The sequence below is a fragment of the Microcaecilia unicolor genome, chromosome 2, assembly GCF_901765095.1.
Source record: "Microcaecilia unicolor chromosome 2, aMicUni1.1, whole genome shotgun sequence".
Classification (NCBI taxonomy): Eukaryota; Metazoa; Chordata; class Amphibia; order Gymnophiona; family Siphonopidae; genus Microcaecilia; species Microcaecilia unicolor.
The window spans coordinates 42,755,998-42,775,161 of NC_044032.1; the positions used below are offsets into that span (position 1 = coordinate 42,755,998).

The following is a 19,164-nucleotide window of genomic DNA, read 5'->3' on the forward strand; positions in this document are numbered from 1 at the left end:
GTTACATTTGTACCCCGTGCTTTCCCACTCATGGCAGGCTCAATACAGCTTACATGGGGCAATGGAGGGTTAAGTGACTTGCCCAGAGTCACAAGGAACTGCCTGTGCCTGAAGTGGGAACTGAACTCAGTTCCTCAGGACCAAAGTCCACCACCCTAACCACTAGGCCACTCCTCCACTTCCTGATGGAAAAGCTTGTAAAGGCAGGGAGTATTGGATGTTGTGGAAGCTAAGGGGGTCTTTTACTAAAGCTTAGCTCGAGTTATCTGCAGCAGGGCCCTTCTGCAGATAACACGACTTAAACTTTATTAATATGTGATACATTGCTGATTGGGCACATTTTCCTGGTTTTATCTTTAAATGTTACCTTTAAGAGTCAGCATATAGGAATCTTTTGAGTGGCCTAGTGGTTAGAGTGGTGGACTTTGGTCTTGGGGAACTGGGTTCGATTCCCACTGCAGGCACAGGCAGCTCCTTGTGACTCTGGGCAAGTCACTTAACCCTCCATTGCCCCAGGTACAAATAAGTACCTGTATATAATATTGCCGCAGTGAACCTGCTATGAGTGGGAAAGCGCAGCGTACAAATGTAAAAAAAATAAAAAATTTGCCCTTTCTTGCTTGAGGTTACAATCCCAACCTTGATCATTCTCATTCATGAATACAATTTGATAGCTCTGCTCCTCTTCCATTCTGGCTTAAACCATGTAATTCAAACATAACTAAAACTTGCTATTGATTACTTTTTAGACCAAATGATCCTGTAATCTGTAATTTATAATTTAACTATGTACACAATAATGCCTGTCTTAATATGTTAGCTTCCATTGTACAAACTATAGCATGTGTGAAATATGTGTAAAAATAAAAATACAACCATATTTCATCAATACTACTACTACTACTATTTAACATTTCTATAGCGCTACAAGGCATACGCAGCGCTGTACACCATACACAAAAAAGACAGTCCCTGCTCAAAGAGCTTACAATCTAGATAGAGCATGGGTTTCACATGGTGTTTGGTAATATTGGGCCCAGTTGTTAAACACTTAATAATGCAATCTTTAAACTGTTTCTAAGTTTCCAGTTATCAGGTAAAGTGGTGTGGTAGCCCCCCTGTTAAACACAAAAGCATTCCAATGACAGTCTCAAAGGAAGAGGGTGGGGTGGGTTAGGTGAGAAACAGGGAGAGATGAATGTGTGAGAAGAAGGTGACAAAGCAGTATCATTTATGGTTTATAATGGGATAGAAAAACCCAGAGGCAGATGGTCAGAAGCAAATGTGGGCACTAGAGGCCATTAGTGCTAGACTAGTGCCCAAGTTTGCCTGCGTCCCAAGATCCGAGCCGGCGAGCATGTGAAACTAGCTCGTTGCATTGGTTCTGACTGATAATTGCATGCAAAATAAAGGTCTCTCACATTCCTCCATTATGATCATCATGCAACATGCCAAACAAGGGCACTGCTCCCACTGCAAACCTTACGCCAGTTCTGGTGTTAAGGTTTGCCAAGCAAAGGAGGAATGGTACAGACCAGCAGAAGAGGTTTGACAGTTTTGAGATTTTCTCCAGGGCCTGTCAAACCTAAGCCTGACCCTCCCCCTCAAACATAAGACCTGCATCTCCAGCCCCCCCCCCCCCCAAAAAAAAAACACTAAAAAGACCCTGGTGGTCCAGTGGGATCCCTAGCCCCCACCCCCAACACTGAAGAGATCCTGGTGGTCCAGTGGGACCGCTAGCCCTCCTCACCCTCACCAGTACCCCCCCCCCCTCCGTGGCCTATCGAAGTTGGAGGATGGGGAGAATAGCACTCTCTCCCCCCTCTGCAGTCATCTCCTCAAAATGGTGGTGCCCTGCCTTGCCTGCTGCACCCTGGGATGTGCTGGACGGGGCTTAGTATTTACATATGGAAGTTAAGCCTCAAGCAGTGCATCCCAGACTACACTGGGCAGGACGGGGGTGCCCCAATTTTGAAGAGGCGCCCACAGAAGAGGAAGGGAGTGCTAGTCCCTCCCTCCTTCAAATTTGAGGTAGGCCACAGTGGGGGTGCTGGTGAGGGTGAGGAGGGCTAGTGGTCCCACTGGACCACCAGGGTCTCTTCAGTGTTGGGGGTGGGGGCTAGTGGTCCCACTGGACCACCAAGGTCTTTTTAGTGTTTGGGGGGGTGGGCTTACGTTTGACAGGTCCGGGAGAAAATTCCAGACCTGTCAAACCTCTTCTGCTGTTTGAAAGGTCTGGGCTTTTTTTTTTTTTTTGACAGCCCGGAGCTAACAAACAGCTTCTACAGGAGGATTGATTCTTGGGCGTATGCCCAGGCACAGTCCTTCTGCAGAAGGACCCCCATGATCGAAGCTAATAGCACGCTTAAATTTGCATGCTATTAGCTTCGATCGTACGGGCGTTGTTTCCACGTGCTGTTCTAGTGCTAATTTTAGAGCACTATTTGGAACAGCGCAGGGGATTTGATCATCTGCTCACCGGGATCTTTGTTAAGTCCTCTCTGATGGATATCAAAATATGGTCTTACCTTCCTGGATTGTATAAGCCAGGGTCGCTTTACTCATACTACCCCTCTCCTCAAGTCACTTCACTGGCTCCCTATCCGTTTTCGCATCCTGTTCAAACGTCTTCTACTAACCTATAAATGTACTCACTCTGCTGCTCCCCAGTATCTCTCCACACTCGTCCTTCCCTACACCCCTTCCCGTGCACTCCGCTCCATGGATAAATCCTTCTTATCTGTTCCCTTCTCCACTACTGCCAACTCCAGACTTCGCGCCTTCTGTCTCGCTGCACCCTACGCCTGGAATAAACTTCCTGAGTCCCTACGTCTTGCCCCATCCTTGGCCACCTTTAAATCTAGACTGAAAGCCCACCTCTTTAACATTGCTTTTGACTCGTAACCACTCGCCTCCACCTACCCTCCTCTCCTCCTTCCTGTACACATTAATTGATTTGATTTGCTTACTTTATTTTTTTGTCTATTAGATTGTAAGCTCTTTGAGCAGGGACTGTCTTTCTTCTATGTTTGTGCAGTGCTGCGTACGCCTTGTAGCGCTATAGAAATGCTAAATAGTAGTAGTAGTAGTAGTTATCCAGTAAAACACTGTAAGAATGCAGTCATGTTTTTAAGAGAGAGGCAGGTGCCACCTTATAGCCTAACTGATTTGTTGAGACATGAACTTTTGGGAACAAGAGTCCACTTTGGCAGATACCTTTAGTTCAGTAGGCGAGTAAATTTACATGAAGTGGTTTTGAGTGAGTGGGAGAAGCATAGAGGAAGAACTGAGAATTACAGAGGAATGGTGCAGAAAGCTAACTGATAAGTGTGGTGGGTGAAAGAAACCTGTTAAAAGGTCTCTTCAAGTCTAATTCACTTCCAGTTCAGCAGTTTCACAACTTCTTTGTAGCCATCTAAACTTTAGATAGTGTCATGAAGTATTTTCTCATTGGTTATTGAATCTTGCTCTTTGTGATGCCTGGTTTTTGTTCATTTATTCTTTTCCTTATGAACTGAGCTGTTTTTCCTATACAGACAGCATAGGGACACCTTCCAAACTTCACAATTAGCATAACTATACTGCTATTATCACTCCTTTTCCACACCCTGCTCAACTTTGCACTCTGTATATCCCCCCCCCCCCCCCCCTCCCAGCCCGTCCTCTCTGTCTTTATATATTTTTACCCATCTACACTTTATGCATCTGATGGAACAGACTCATGTCCTTGAAAGCTTCTGCCTCAGAAAATTGGTGAGTCTATAAAGTACTACCAACCTCTTGTCATTTTTGTTACTCCAGATTAACCTTGCTCTGGCTATTTTTAATAGCTTTTTTAAAATCAGAGTTTGTACATTTTGAATTGGACATAACTTAATACATTTCTTGATTAGCTTTTGAAGGTTGTCCTTCTTCGTCAGATCGGAAATAAGCAAATGTGCTAGCTGACAGTGTATATAAGTGAAAACATTCAAGCATTACTATGACAGTAAAATAGATACCATTGGAGATTCTACATGGAATGTTGCTACTCTTGGAGATTCTACATGGAATGTTGCTATTCCACTAGCAACATTCCATGTAGAAGGCTGCGCAGGCTTCTGTTTCTGTGAGTCTGACGTCCTGCACATACGTGCAGGACGTCAGGCTCACAGAAGCAGAAGCCTGCGCGGCCACATTGGTGATCTACAAGGGCCGACTTCTACTTGGAATGTTGCTAGTGGAATAGCAACATTCCATGTAGAATCTATAGAAATCAAACAAAATAAAACATGGAAAAGAAAATAAGATGATACCTTTTTTATTGGACATAACTTAATACATTTCTTGATTAGCTTTTGAAGGTTGCCCTTCTTCCTCAGATCGGAAATAAGCAAATGTGCTAGCTGACAGTGTATATAAGTGAAAAAGCTATATGATCTATCTACTCTACCATCCATACCATCTATTATCTCTTCCTTTCCTTTAGAGGTCATATGTACTTCTACTACTACTACTACTTAACATTTCTAAAGCGCTACTAGGGTTCTCCCACGCTTTCTGAATTCAGATACAATCTTCATCTCTTTCACCTGCACTGGGAGGCTCTTCCTCTCATCCACCATCTTTTCTTTAAAGAAGAATTTCTATCGCCTTTCAACTTCATCCTATGCCCTCTCGTTCCAGAGCTTCCTTTCTTTCCTTCTTTTTTCCCCTGGGCATTTATGCCGCATAGGTATTTAAATATCTCTATCATATCTCCCCTCTCCCGTTTTTCTGCCAATGTATACATATTCAGATCTTAAAGTATGTCTCCATATGCTTTATAATGAAGACCACTGACCTTTTTGGTAGCCACTTTCTGAACTGGTTCATCCTGTTTATAATTTATGAAGGTGCGGTCTGCAGAATCGTTTACAGTACCCTAAATGGGATCTCCACCCTATCCTTGTGGCACACCTAACTGTAAAGGGGGGTGTACACATGGAAGGCATATGCAGTGGCGATCCTAGGTCGGCTGACACCCGGGGCGGATCGCTGCTGTGCACCCCCCCCCCCCCTCGGAGCATCAAACACCCCCCCCCCGGCGCATCAACTCCCCCTCCCCGGCGCATCAAACGCTCCCCCCCCCCCCCCGGAGTTGCTTCTTCGCTGCTGGGAGCAGCCGCGCGTCTGTCAGCTCCGCTGGCCCTGCTCCCTCTGCCCCAGAACAGGAAGTAACCTGTTCCAGGGCAGAGAGAGCAGGGAACCAGTGGAGCCGACAGGCAAGCGGCACCCCCCCCCCAGCAGCGTGCACCCGGGGTGGACCGCACCCCCCGCCCCCCTTAGTATGCCACTGGGCATATGGGCGAGCCATGGCATGTCTCCAAGTTATGCACATACCTCTAGATTCTATATATGGTGCCTTAAGTTGTGCATGCCAATTTGGCCATATGGCGAAATTGCACGCACAACTTAATTGATTAACAAACCAATCAGTGCCGTTAATTGGTACTTAAACAATTAGCAGCACTAATTGACTTTAATTAAAATTTACTTTAATTAGAATATGTATCTAATATTATGTAATGATTATATCATATTAACACCCTGTAAGCCACATTGAGCCTGCAAAAAGGTGGGATAATGTGGGGTACAAATGCAATAAATAAATAAATAAATACATTTACACGCACAACTTTCTAGGTGTATTCTTTAAGGCGGTGCATGTACATTTTCATAGGCGCAGTAGTAAAGGGAGCATGGTTATGGGCGTGGAATGGGTGGGTTGTGGGAATTTCCAAAAAACTATGGGATCCTTTTACTAAGCCGCAGTAAAAAGTGACTTGCGGTAGTGTAGGTGCAGGTTTTGGGTGCGTGCAGAAATATTTTTCAACGCACATACCAAAAATGCCTTTTTAAAAAAAATTTTCTGAAAATGGACTTGCGGGAAAATCAAATTTGCCGCTCGTCCATTTTGAGTGTCTAAACTTACTGCCAGCCATAGACCTAGTGGTAAAGAATCTGCACGGTAACTACCTACGCGCATCAGATGCCACTTGGCGCACGTCCGCTACGTGCGTCCGAAAATAAAAAATATTTTTCAGATGCGAGTAGCGGTCACGTGCCAAAAATAAAATTACCGCAAGAGGCACACAGTAGTCGGGTGGTAAGTTCATTTTGACGCACGTTGGGCACATGTAGATGCTTACACAGCTTAGTAAAAGGGGGCCCTATGTCCACTGTTATGGAATACACCCGATCTGTACCTAACTTAGACGCAGGTATTTAGGCCTGGTTTTAGGTGGCCTAAATGGATGCACCTAAATTTTAGTCACAAGAATGGTGCATGCGCATATTTATTTTATTTTATTTATTTATTTTGACATTTCTATCCCACATTATCCCGAGGGAAGCTCAGGTTCAATGTGGCTTACATAACAAAACATTATAGAATGGCACATAAAATGTATAAACAGATTTTACAATATAACATTATGCAAATATAAACATCTTGAATTGAACCGATATACAGTAGTAGGTAATGGTTAGACAAAGATGTAATAATTTTATGGGAGTGTTGAAGATTGGAAAAGGAAGAGCCTGAATTGAGCATAGGATAAATATATTCTCTAAATTACATGTAAGTTTAGGCATCGTTTATAGAATCACTCACCCGCGTGGTTTTTCAGCACCGATTTTTAAGGTGCCATTTATAGAATTTGGCCAATTGATTATAGAATATAATAATTACATGTGTCACTTGTGGGCTCATTTTGAAAGAGAAGGACATCCATCTTTCGTCATAAATCGGAAGATGGACATCCTTCTCCCAGGGACGTTCAAATCGGCATAATCAAAACCCGATTTAGGACGTCCCCAACTGTACTCCATCACAAAGATGGCCAAAGTTCAAGGGGGTGCGTCGGAGGCGTAGCGAAGGCAGGACTTGGATGTGCCAAACACTTGGATGTCCTTGACCCATAATCGAAAAAAACAAGGATGTCCCTGACGAACACGTGGACATTTTCACCTGGACGTGTTTTTATTACGACTAAGGCACAAAATGGTGCCTGAAATGACCAGATGCTCACCGGAAAGAATCGGGGATGACCTCCCATTACTCCCCCAGTGGTCACTAACCCCCTCCCATCCTAAAAAAACGTCTTTCAAAATATGTCATGCCAGCCTCTATGCCTGCCTCAGATGTCATACTCAGGTCCATGACAGCGCATGCAGGTCCCAGGAGCAGTTTTAGTGGCTACTGCAGTGCACTTCAGACAGGCAGACCCAGGCCCATAACCCCCACCTGTTACATTTGTGGAGGAAACAGCGAGCTCTCCAAAACCCACCACAAACCCACTGTACCCATATATAGGTGCCCCCTTCATCCGTAAGGGCTATGGTAGTGGTGTACAGTTGTGGGTAGTGGGTTTGAGGGGGGTTGGGGGGCTCAGCACACAAGGTAAGGGAGCTATGTTCCTGGGAGCATTTTATGAAGTCCACTGCAGTGCCCCCTAGGGTGCCCAACTGCTGTCCTGGCATGTCAGGGGGACCAGTGCACTACAAATGGTGTCTCCTTCCACACTCAAATGGCTTGCATTAGGACATTTTTGATATGGATTTCTTTGGTTTTGAAAATCACCGAAAGTCAGAAACATCCATGTCTAGGGACATCCATCTCTAAGGACGACCAAATTTAAGGATTTGGACGTCCCTGATGGTACTTTTGAAATGAAAGATGGACATCCATCTTGTTTTGAAAATACAGGTTTCCCCACCCCTGGATTTTGCTGTTTTGCAAGGACATCCAAATCGCAACTTGGATGTCTCTTTCGAAAATGTATTTATTTATTTATTATCTCATTTGTACCCCACAGTTTCCCAACAGTGTCAGGCTCAATGTGGCTTGCAATGCACCACAGAGGCAGATGCCTCTCTTGGTGTACTTAGGTGCATAGCACAGCATTGGGACACCAAAACTGAGGTGCCAATTTACAGAATTGCCACCATAGACATTAGCATTTATGAATGCCCCAAGGCACACATAGATGCCTGGGGGAAGGGTAGGTGCAACGGCTGAAACCTTTTCCTGCACCTGACACTCCCCCCCCCCCCCCCCCCCTTGCATTCCTTTCGCCTCCATTTAATGCTACAGTTTGTTGTCTTCCACTCAACCAGCCTCTAACCCAGTCAATCACTTTAGGGCCCATACTGAGGGCACTCATTTATAAATCACCTATGCGGTACTGTGTCAAAGACTTAGCTAAAATCTAAATACAACACATCTAGCACTCTCCCTTGATTCAACTCTCTGATCACCTTGTCAAAGAAATTAATCACATTTGTCTTACAAGTCCCACCTCTAGTAAAACAATGCTCCCTTGGGTTCTGTAATCAATTGGATTTCAGAAACCTCACTTATCTCTCTTTTAGCAATGTTTCCATTAACTTACTTACCACAGAGATCAGAGTAACTGGCCTGTAGTCCTATTCTCACTTTTGTGGAAAGAGACCACATCTACCCTTCTCATAAGAACACAAGAATATACAATAGACGGAGACAGGCATGGGGAAGCCACTGCACGCTCTGGGATTAGTATCATGGAATATGACTACTATTTGGGTTTTTGCCAGGTACTTGTGGCCTGGATAGGCCATTGTTGGAAACAGGAAACTGGGCTAGATGGACTATTGGTCTGACCCACTCACAGCCATACTCCAGGAACCTGTCCAAATCTTTTTTTTTAATCCAGATATGCTAACTGATGTCACAGTATTCTCTGGCAACAAGTTCCATAGCTTAACTATTCGTTGAATGAAAGAATATTTCCTCCTCTTTGTTTTAAAAGTATTTCCATATAATTTTTGAAAGAGTAAAAAAATCGATTCACTTCTACTTGCTCCATAGCACTCAGGATTTTGTACACCTCAATCATATCTCTCCTCAGCTATCTCTTTTCCAAGCTGAAGAGCCCTAACCTTTATCATTTTGGTCCCTCTAGTCCTCTGGGACCATTTCCAACTTCTAAGGAAGCACTGAAAATGTCAGACAGCAGAGCCAATATCCTTTTTCCCATCCTTTTATTGTTTTTAATAATTATTAGTTTGACAGGCATTTATTTATGTTTTTTGTTTTTTTATCTTTTTATTGGTGTTTATTTTTAAATGTTATTAAGTAAGGGTTATATTTTAAACTGCTTTATAATTCTTATGTATCTGTCTTGTCTTTTGCTTTCTTATAATTGTTATTTGTTTTATTGTAATTTTTTCTACCAGTTAGTGGAACTTTTTAATCGTTATGATTGTAAGTATAATATGCGGTATATCAAAGAAACTTGAACCATGCCAGAACTTCCCTAAGCTTCTTCAGTATCCTTGGATATATCTCATTCCACCCTGTTGCTTTGTCTACCTTTAGTTAGCTAATTCCTCACACAGTATTTTGAAAATCATTCAGGGTCTACCACACTTCCATTCCTATTTGTGTTGGTTTTCTGCTGTACTCCCGGCCCTTCATCTGTGAACACAGAAAAGAAAAATTTGTTAAGCAGTTCTGTCTCATCCTTATAAGCTTCTATGTATTCCTCCCTTTCAGCCTTGAGCCTCACAATGCCACTTTTGTACTTCCTCCTATCACTAGCATATCTAAAAGAATGTTTTGTCCTAACTTTACCGTATTAGATTGTTAGGTTAGGTTACTTATTCTTGATATACTGCTGTTAAATGACTTGCAAATCAAAGCAGTTTACAAATACAAAATCAATAAGAAACAGAAAAGAACTACAAAATGTCATAGGAAAGATAAACACTCAAGCCAAAGAGAAAAGAATGAAGGTAAAGAAAATGAGAACATGACCCACAGTCAATGTCAAATTCCCAGTCTCAAATCACCAAAAACCAGCTGAACAAAGAATGTCTTCAATGGCGACTTTTGCATCTTTGCTTTCCTGACTACTTTACCAGCTTCTCCTAGCCTTTCCAGATATTGTAAGCTATTACTTTTGAGAACTAAAGTGGCCTTCTTTTCCTTTTATTTACTTTCCTAACAGAAAGGAATGGCCAGTAGGAAAAAGGAGGTGATGATACCCCTGGTGAGACCTCATTTAGAATATTGTGTACAATTCTGGAGACCGCACCTTCAAAAAGATATAAACAAGATGGAGTCGGTCCAGAGGGCAGCTACTGAAATGGTCAGTGGTCTTCATCATAAAGCGTATGAGACATTTAATACTTCTTCACGGAAAGGGTGGTGAACTCGTGGAACAGCTTTCCAGTGGAAGTAGCAGTATCTGAATTCAAGAGAGCTTGGGACAAGTGTATATAGGATCTCTAATGGAGTGATAGGGAGAGCAGATGGCATGAATGGGCAGACTGGGTAGGTCATTTAGTCTTTATCTGCCTACTTTTTTGTATGTGTCTATATGTCTCTGTTTCTATCTCTAAATTTTAAGAAGCTTCTGGAAGAATCAGAAAATATGGAGAAACACCATGCTGTTTCCATTCCACGGAAGGAAGAAGAGAAACAACCCACATTTACAAATAATTCCAATAAGGTTGTAAGAGTCATCTGGAATGGAATTAAGCATATTTCAGGGGAAATGAAACCATTTGGAAACTGGATGAAAGGTAAAGGAACTCATAAAAGCAGCACTTTTTTTATTACAGGACAGGGTGCCCAATGTTTAAAGAGTTATGCACCACTTGCATATGTAAAAAGTGCGTATATATGTGTAAATTTGCATGTACATGTAAGTAACAAATCTGAGAACAGGTGCTGCTTATATTCATGTGCCACAGCGTGCAGAAAATTTAAAGAGGCATGTCCTGAGAGCGGTTTGGGCAGTCCTTCAAAGTATATACCTTATTTTAGAAAGGCAATACACACATACCTTGAAAAATTAAAGTCTTGCATACCTCTCCATAAATTCTGGTTTCAATTTGGATTGTGGGAGAGAACTTGAATGGAGAATTGTAGGTATATTTCTGGTGTTCAAAGTCACCTCCAACTGCAGAAAGTTTGAGTTTTGGAAGATGACTTTTAATTAGTTCTACAGACAAATCAAACACAGCGAGTGTGACAAAAAATAGAGCGGCAGATGATGGCCAAAATATTGTGGCTTTATTACAACATCCAAGACTCGACACAAGTCATGTTTTGGCCTAAAAAGGCCTTCCTCAGGAGTCTTCTACTGGATGTATGAAGATTCTTTGAAAACACACCTCTTCAACAAAGCTTACAAAAGTCAACCTCAATGATACATATCATTCCTTAATCTACCCAAGCACACCAAAATCACCTCTCTCACAACCTACCCAACATCTAAATCCTCTTTTACCCCAGCTTTTGATCAACTGTATTTAAATCATGTATTGACTTTATCATAACCTTACTCTGTAAGCCACATTGAGCCTGCAAAAAGGTGGGAAAATGTGGGGTACAAATGCAATAAATAATAATAATAATAAATAATTCTAAGCAGCCTTAATGAAATATATGTGTTATCTGATACCTTGCTGCTTGCTTCTATCAAATAAATGTATGAATGCTTGAACTCTCCGGAATACAAACTAGAAAAAGGTAATGGCAGAAACTATCCTTTTGAACTGAGTGGTGACCACTCAGTTCAAAAGGATAGTTTCTGCCATTACCTTTTTCTAGTTTGTACTCCGGAGAGTTCAAGCATCCAATAGAAGACTACTGAAGAAGGCCTTTTTAGGCCAAAACACGACTCATGTCAAGTCTTGGATGTTGTTTGATTTGTCCCTGCCTTTCTCAGGGCACAGACCGGATATACATATAAAGCATTACTTACCATATAAAATGAGTTTAGCTTGTTGGGCAGACTGGATGGACCGTTCAGGTCTTTATCTGTCGTCATTTACTAGGTTACCACTGAATATCAGTGGATAGCCTTGCACAAGTAATTTAACCATTTAACCTGCCAGGAACTTCTTCTGGTTGGTTACATTGCATTGAATATCGACTCCATAGACATCAACATTTACATCTGCCCAGAGGCATACGTCACTACTGCCTGATTCCACCCCCGGGAACAACTATTCTTCTGCCCCCTCCCCCTTCCCAAGAACACTGATCTCCACCCCTCTCATCCGATCTCCCCCCCCCCAACATCTATTCACCCACCCTCAGCATCAAGTCCCCATACAACAGGTGTCTATCAATATCCCCCTATAACATTAAAACTGCAGGTTGCTGACTACCATAATAAATGAATAACACTGCTTGCGAGTCCTCTCACAAGCAGCATTATTCCAGCAGCCTGGAAGCATCAAGCCTCAAAGCCATGGCCCAACACTCTCAGGCCACAGTGCTGTCCCTCCCACTCCTGATCATACTCCACACTGCCAATCATAAACCCCAACTCCTCCAATCATCCCACAACCCCCCCCCCCCCCCATTCACAAGCCCCACTACACTAATCATCTCCCACACTACCAGTCAGAAAAGCTCACCCCTCATCTATAAGCCTCAACTCTATCAGAAGGCCAACCTCCAAAAGCACCATCCCTAACCATTAAGTCCTTGGTGGTGTAGCGAGTCCTGGGGCTGGGGCGATCCTCAGTTGCTCCTGCCCTTGCTGGTACCTCTGACAAAATGACATCTGTAGCTACTGCTATAGCCATTTCCTTATGCAGAAACATGACCTCTGGTAGCAATAATGTGAAGCTACCATTAGGGGTGCCGTTTTGTCAGAGGCTCCAGCAAGGGCAGGAGTGACTGATGATCACCACCAGGTGATTAACAGTATGACCAAGGTGGTTGGGTGGGGTGCTTTCGAAGGTTAGGCCTACTGACGGGAGTGGACCTTTCTGACCAGCAGTGTAGGGGATGATTGGGGTGGGGCTTATGATTGGGGAGTTGTGAGATGATTGGGTGTGAGAAGGTCAGTACCATGTCTCCTTTAAGTTGCACTCTGAGAGCATCAATTCACAGTTTTAAGGCCTGATGCTCCAGGTGATAAAATAACCCCTGCCTTTAGCTGGAGTTATTTATAGGCTATGTCACAACTCGCAGTGTGTATCCAGTTCACACCACAAGCTGCAATAATGTATTTATATAGTAATGAGCTGCTTTACATACATTTACATGTTTTGCAACTCATTACTATAGAGCCCGCAGTGACTTAGTTATCGCTGTGTTAGGGCACCAAACTTGAATTAGTGACTTGGATGGTAATTTGAGTTGGTAAAACTGTATGAGCACGTCATTGCTAGTGGTTAGGAAGGGAAAAAGGTTGTCCTCAATTTGAATGGTACCTCCTTTTATTTATATGCGCTATATCCATATATCCCTGAAGAATGTCTGCGTGCTGAAACACAGCCCATGTTGGATCTTATTTCGTCCAATGGATTGAGGTTTCACCAATTTTGAACTAATAAATTTGATGGACTTCATTTTTATGCCTATTGGATTTCATTTAGGCTTGTGGTCTTGAACATTTGTGGTTTGGTGACTTCAGCTTTTGGTTTGTTGCTTGTTGATTTCCTGTGGAAGCTTTTTTTTTTTTTTTTTTTTTCCTTTTTTGTTAACTAATAAGCCAATCATTTTTGACTCTTCCTTCAGATAAACCTGTAATCTTCCAGTTCATCGACTGGGTACTGAGAGGAACATCCCAGGTGATGTTTGTCAACAATCCTCTCAGTGGACTTATCATTATAGCAGGGTTGTTTCTGCAGAACCCTTGGTGGGCCATTGCGGGATGTTTGGGAACTGTCATGTCAACTTTAACAGCACTTATTCTTAGTCAAGACAGGTAATACCCTCTTATTTAACCCACATTTCTACTGGAACTTCATGCAATGGAAAAGATTGGCCTAAAGTGTAAAACTAAATACGGCTTTTGTCTCTTTGAGAGCCAAGGGGGGTCTTTTACAAAGGCATAGTAGCGTTTTTAGAGTGCACTAATCATTAGTGTACACTAAACGCTAGAGACACCCATAGGAATATATGGACATTTCTAACTTTTAGCACTCACTTATTTTTAGCGTGTGCTAAAAATGCTAAAGCACCTTTATAATTGGCCCCACCAAATGAATCAGTCAGGTCAAATGTTGAAATGCCGTACTAAGAAATCATATTTCATTCTGCATGCTGAAGCATGACCTCCTTGAGTGGTTGAATGTGTCAGAAATGAGACACCAGATGCCGCATTGAGCCTGCCATGAGTGGGAAAGCGCGGGGTACAAATGTAACAAAAATAAAATAAATAAAATTTCTTAATAAACTTCACTCAGCCCAATAGTCACGTAAATGTATAGAATAGTAGCAAACAAGTGAGTGTATACTCATGTGTGTAAGTGCTGAGTACTCAATGCTATTCTATAAATGATGTGCACAACTCACTTAGATTCACTAGATTCTATAGATGGTGCCATTTCCAGTGACCGACATTGAATATCCGGGAGATTTTTGGCCGGCTTGAAGATAACTGGCAAAGTTGATATTCAGACTTAGCCGGTTTATCCTCAAACCGGCCAAAGATATTCCAGGGTTTGACGCTGCCAAATATGGCTGCTAACCCCGCTTTAAAAATCGGTAGACAGCCAGATATATCATGCAATATAATTGGCTAGCTGTTAGCTGCTAACCGGGGGGTATTCAGCGGGGGATAGCTGGTTGTCCCCCGCTGAATATCAGTGGATAGCTGATTAAGCACTATTTAACCAGTCAGCAGCCGTTCTGACTGGTTAAATAGCGTTGAATATTGGGTGGTTACTTTATAAAATAGCACTTAAGTGCAGTTACGCACATGGCTACAAATTAGTGCCAATTAACACCACTTACCCCCAGATTCTATATAGGGCACCTAGAGATCTGTGCCAAAATCCAGACATATTCTATAATAATGTGCATAACTTAATTGGCTTAACCAGCTAATAAGCACCTAACAGCACCTAACAAGCAATGATGAGCACTAATTGGCAATAGAGTTTACGCGCACAATTCGCTAAGCAGATTCTGTAGTGAACTGCGCCTAAGTTCTAATGCACTCAGTTTAAAACTGGCATGGGGCTATGGGTGGGGAAATGGGCGTTCTGTGGGCATTCTCAAATTTACACGCGTAGTTATAGAATATGGCCAATGCACGTAAATCTACATGCAGGGATTTATGCCATGTTTTCTTTGGTGTAAATAGAGATGCGTAGTTTTAGGTGCTGGGATATCAACTATATACTGCACTTAAATCTTGGTGCCGCTTATAGATCATGCTTAGGCGGAACTGCGTGGATTTTTAATGCGCCTTATATAGAAACTGGCCCTTAAGTGCTGTTATTGGTCCTTAAGGCCAATTGGCACCTAATTTAACAAGTTAGCTGTGCAACTGGCACTGTTCTATAACTTGAGTGCCCAAATTTGCGCACTCTTTGGAAATTTAGGGGTTGATATTCAACATGATTTGACCAGGCAGAAATGGCTCCTGGCTGGTTAAATTACCTGTTCTGGGCTCACTGCTAATTTTCAGTGGTACTTAACTTGTTAGCACTGCTGCGAATAATTGGTTACTGTTGAACTCAAAATTGGCTATTTTGGGGGTGTTCCAGGGTAGAATCAGCACTTGGCCAGCTAGAACTTAACCGACCAGGTTAACCACATAAGTAGGACCGCTACTATGTGTGGCCTGGCATTGAATTTCCGTGTTTAGCACTGGCAGCGGTCAGCCCCTTAGGCAAGTAACTTAATCTGACCCTTAGTGTTGACCATGCAACATAAAGGTCCCTTTGGATATGTTGATTTGCAAAAACAGAGAGGGATACAAAGTACAAATCAAACACTACAAACCAAAAAGCACCAGGAGCCTTTAAGACTGGAACATGTCCTTTAATTGGTAATAGTAGAAACGATGCTGTACATCATTGACTCGGCACGGACCGTGTTTCAGTATTCAGTGCCTGCATCATGGGTCATGAAACTGTACCTTCAAAAATGTTGACCTTTAATGCAGTCAAGTCTTTAGCATTCTGGTGTCTGTAGAACAAAGAGACACCGTAACTTTAGAGTATTGACTGCTTTAAAGGTCAACAATTACTATTTGGATCCCCGGCGGTGGGCTACCTCTTCTTCATTTTTGAAGGTACAATATCATGACCTCTGATGCAGGAACTGAATGCCGAAACATGGCCCGTGTCGAGTCAATGATGTATAGCATCGTTTCTACTATTACCAATTAAAGGACATGTTCCGGTCTTGAAGTCTTCCGCAAGAACTGAAAGAATGTGTGTGAGTTCAATGAAGAGTTTCTATAGGTCATGGTTTCTCAAAGGTGGATCTCTCTGTGGAAAACCTTGTATAAATACTGTACATCCAAAAGAACTATTGCAGAAATAATATATCTTCAGTGCAGTAAATGTCATTATTTTCTCTCACACAGATCAGCCATAGCAGCAGGACTTCATGGCTACAATGGGATCCTAGTAGGTCTGCTGATGGCTGTGTTCTCTCATAAGGGAGACTGGTACTGGTGGCTTCTGTTTCCTGTTGCCATCATGTCCATGACGTGGTATGTATGTCATAGCTTATTTTATGAATAGCTTGTATGCAAACATCAGCTTTTCCTGAGCACCTTAAATTTGTTAAAATGATTATTAATAACCTTTATTGCTGCACAGTATGGCGGCAACTCAATAACGGGACGCCAAAGTTAGGCACCTAGATGCAGCATGCCAAGCGTGGAGTGGAGGAGTGGCCTAGTGGTTAGAACATTGGTCTTGCAATCCAGAGGTGGCTGGTTCAAATCCCACTGCTGCTCCTTGTGATCCTTGGCAAGTCACTTAACCCTCTGTTGCCTCAGGTACAAACTTAGATTGTGAGCCCTCCTGGGACAGAGAAATATCCAGTGTACCTGAATGTAATTCACCTTGAGCTACTACTGAAAAGGAGTGGCCTAGTGGTTAGGGTGGTGGACTCTGGACCTGAGGAACTGAGTTCAATTCCCACTTCAGGCACAGGCAGCTCCTTGTGACTCTGGGCAAGTCACTTAACCCTCCATTGCCCCATGTAAGCCGCATTGAGCCTGCCATGAGTGGGAAAGCGCAGGGTACAAATGTAACAAAAATAAAATAGAAACTATTGGAGATTCTACATGGAATGTTGCTACTATTGGAGATTCTACATGGAATGTTGCTACTCTTTGAGATTCTGCATGGAATGTTGCTATTCAACTAGCAACATTCCATGTAGAAGGCTGCGCAGGCTTCTGTTTCTGTGAGTCTGACGTCCTGCACATACGTGCAGGACGTCAGACTCACAGAAGCAGAAGCCTGCGCGGCCACATTGGTGATCTGCAAGGGCTGACTTCTACACGGAATGTTGCTAGTGGAATAGCAACATTCCATGTAGAATCTCAAATAGTAGCAACAGTGGAGGAGTGGCCTAGTGGTTAGGGTGGTGGACTTTGGTCCTGAGGAACTGAGTTCAATTCCCACGTCAGGCAGCTCCTTGTGACTCTGGGCAAGTCACTTAACCCTCTATTGCCCCATGTAAGCCGCATTGAGCGTGCCATGAGTGGGAAAGCGCAGGGTACAAATGTAACTAAAATAAATAAATAAGATTCAATTATAGAATACTGCATAAATTGGCATCTATGTGTCTACAGTTAGGCATTTCCACTTATGCTATGTCAATAGTAGATGAAAATGTGCACACCTAAATGCAGCACTTTAGCACATAACTTACAGTGGTCTCTAAAGTACACACAGAACTGGGAGTCCCATCTATATAGTACCGTTTGTATTTATGCCCTAAGCAAATTGAACTAGATCCAATAAATGGCGCCAAAAATATCGGAGCCAAAAAAACCACATAAGTGGTATTCTATAAGCTGTGCCTAAAGTTTGGCACGGTTCATAGAATAATACATAAGTGGAGAGATTGCATGTAAATTTAGGTGCTGCCATTTGCACCAATGAAAACGTGGTGCAAATACCCGTGGCTTAATTTACACCAGAGCACCCATATTCTATAATTACGTGTGTAACTCAAAACCATGTCCCCAGTCTGCCCTGAAATGCCCATAACCCTCCTATATCTGCACCCTCTTTTTTTGGACCACCCATAAATTTAGTGGCAGATCCCGTGCCTAAATTTACATCCCAATTAAATCTAATTAGTGCCAATAATTGCTTGTTAAACAACCAATTATTGGCACTAATTGGCTTGCTATTCCATTAAATTGCGCGTAGTTACATAGGAATGTTCCCCTTTGTGCAGAGAAAATTAGCACGTATGCACCTAAGCACCCAATGCACTATTCTGTAAGGGGGCTGCTGCGCTTGTAAGTGCTATAGCACTCGAATACATGTGGGTGTATATGTGGGTGGAGCATGAGTGGGACATGGGCAAGGCTCCCAGGTCCACTGTAAGTTAGACACATCCTTGCCACCTTTAGGCATCAGCAGTTACGCCAGGTCTATGGCGTGTAACTGTGCATCGCTAAATGTAAGGCACGCCGATGCTGGGTTACACTAATATTCAGTATTAAAATCTGGGTGTCCAGATGCCATTATAGGATAGGGGTCTCACTGTGCTGTGTCCGGGCACTTAAATGCAGGCACTCTCACTTATAGAATTGCCCCTGGGTACTTTTCTAGCTAATTTTCGAAGGCAAATCATGCAAGCAGTTTAACTCTGAAAATTGTCTAAATGGCATGTGGGTACCAAGTGACCTCGTACTTTACACCTGCTATTTCTGAAGGCAGTGGACTAAGAGCAAACCACTTATAAATTCAGGCATGCATGAACTATTTACTCCCCAAGCCTAAATACCCCTCCTCCCCAAATGCCTCATTTTAATCCGTTTGGAAATGTGTGTGATGTGAAAGGCCCTGCACACAAATAGGACTGAATTCTATAAATTGGTGCCCAAAAATAGTGCTAAGCACTATTCTATAAACGCTGTTTAAAGTTAGGCGTAATTTATAGAACAGAGCTTAGCACTGGGAACTGCAACTATAGTCAATGACCATTTATACCAGCAAAACCTTGGTGTGACTCCCCGCACCTAAATTAAGCACAGATCCCCTTTATTCTATAACAACACGTGTAAATTAAAGAAGCACCCCCGAACCACCCATGGCCACGGCTCCTTTTCGGACCCATGTATAAAATTTTAATTAAATCCAATTAGCACCAATAATTGCTTGTTAAGATCTCAATTATCGGTACTGATTGCCTCATTCTTCAAT

At 42.7% G+C, this 19,164-nt stretch overlaps 1 protein-coding gene across 4 annotated transcripts in view; it reads left to right on the forward strand.

Annotated features, from left to right (window-relative positions):
* The window catches only part of LOC115462845 (urea transporter 2-like), a 50,305-nt gene that overhangs the window by 21,089 nt on the left and 10,052 nt on the right, over positions 1 to 19,164 (forward strand). Inside the window, exons 1-4 of one of the 4 annotated variants that reach the window (XM_030192887.1) lie at positions 10,117 to 10,151; positions 10,413 to 10,587; positions 13,547 to 13,736; positions 16,353 to 16,481. In XM_030192887.1, coding sequence (XP_030048747.1) covers positions 10,119 to 10,151; positions 10,413 to 10,587; positions 13,547 to 13,736; positions 16,353 to 16,481 — 527 coding nt within the window. In that variant the 5' untranslated portion in view covers positions 10,117 to 10,118. Of the gene's footprint in view, positions 1 to 10,116; positions 10,152 to 10,412; positions 10,588 to 13,546; positions 13,737 to 16,352; positions 16,482 to 19,164 lie in introns of those variants that run through there. The other 3 variants (XM_030192888.1, XM_030192889.1, XM_030192890.1) reach the window with 3 other exon arrangements.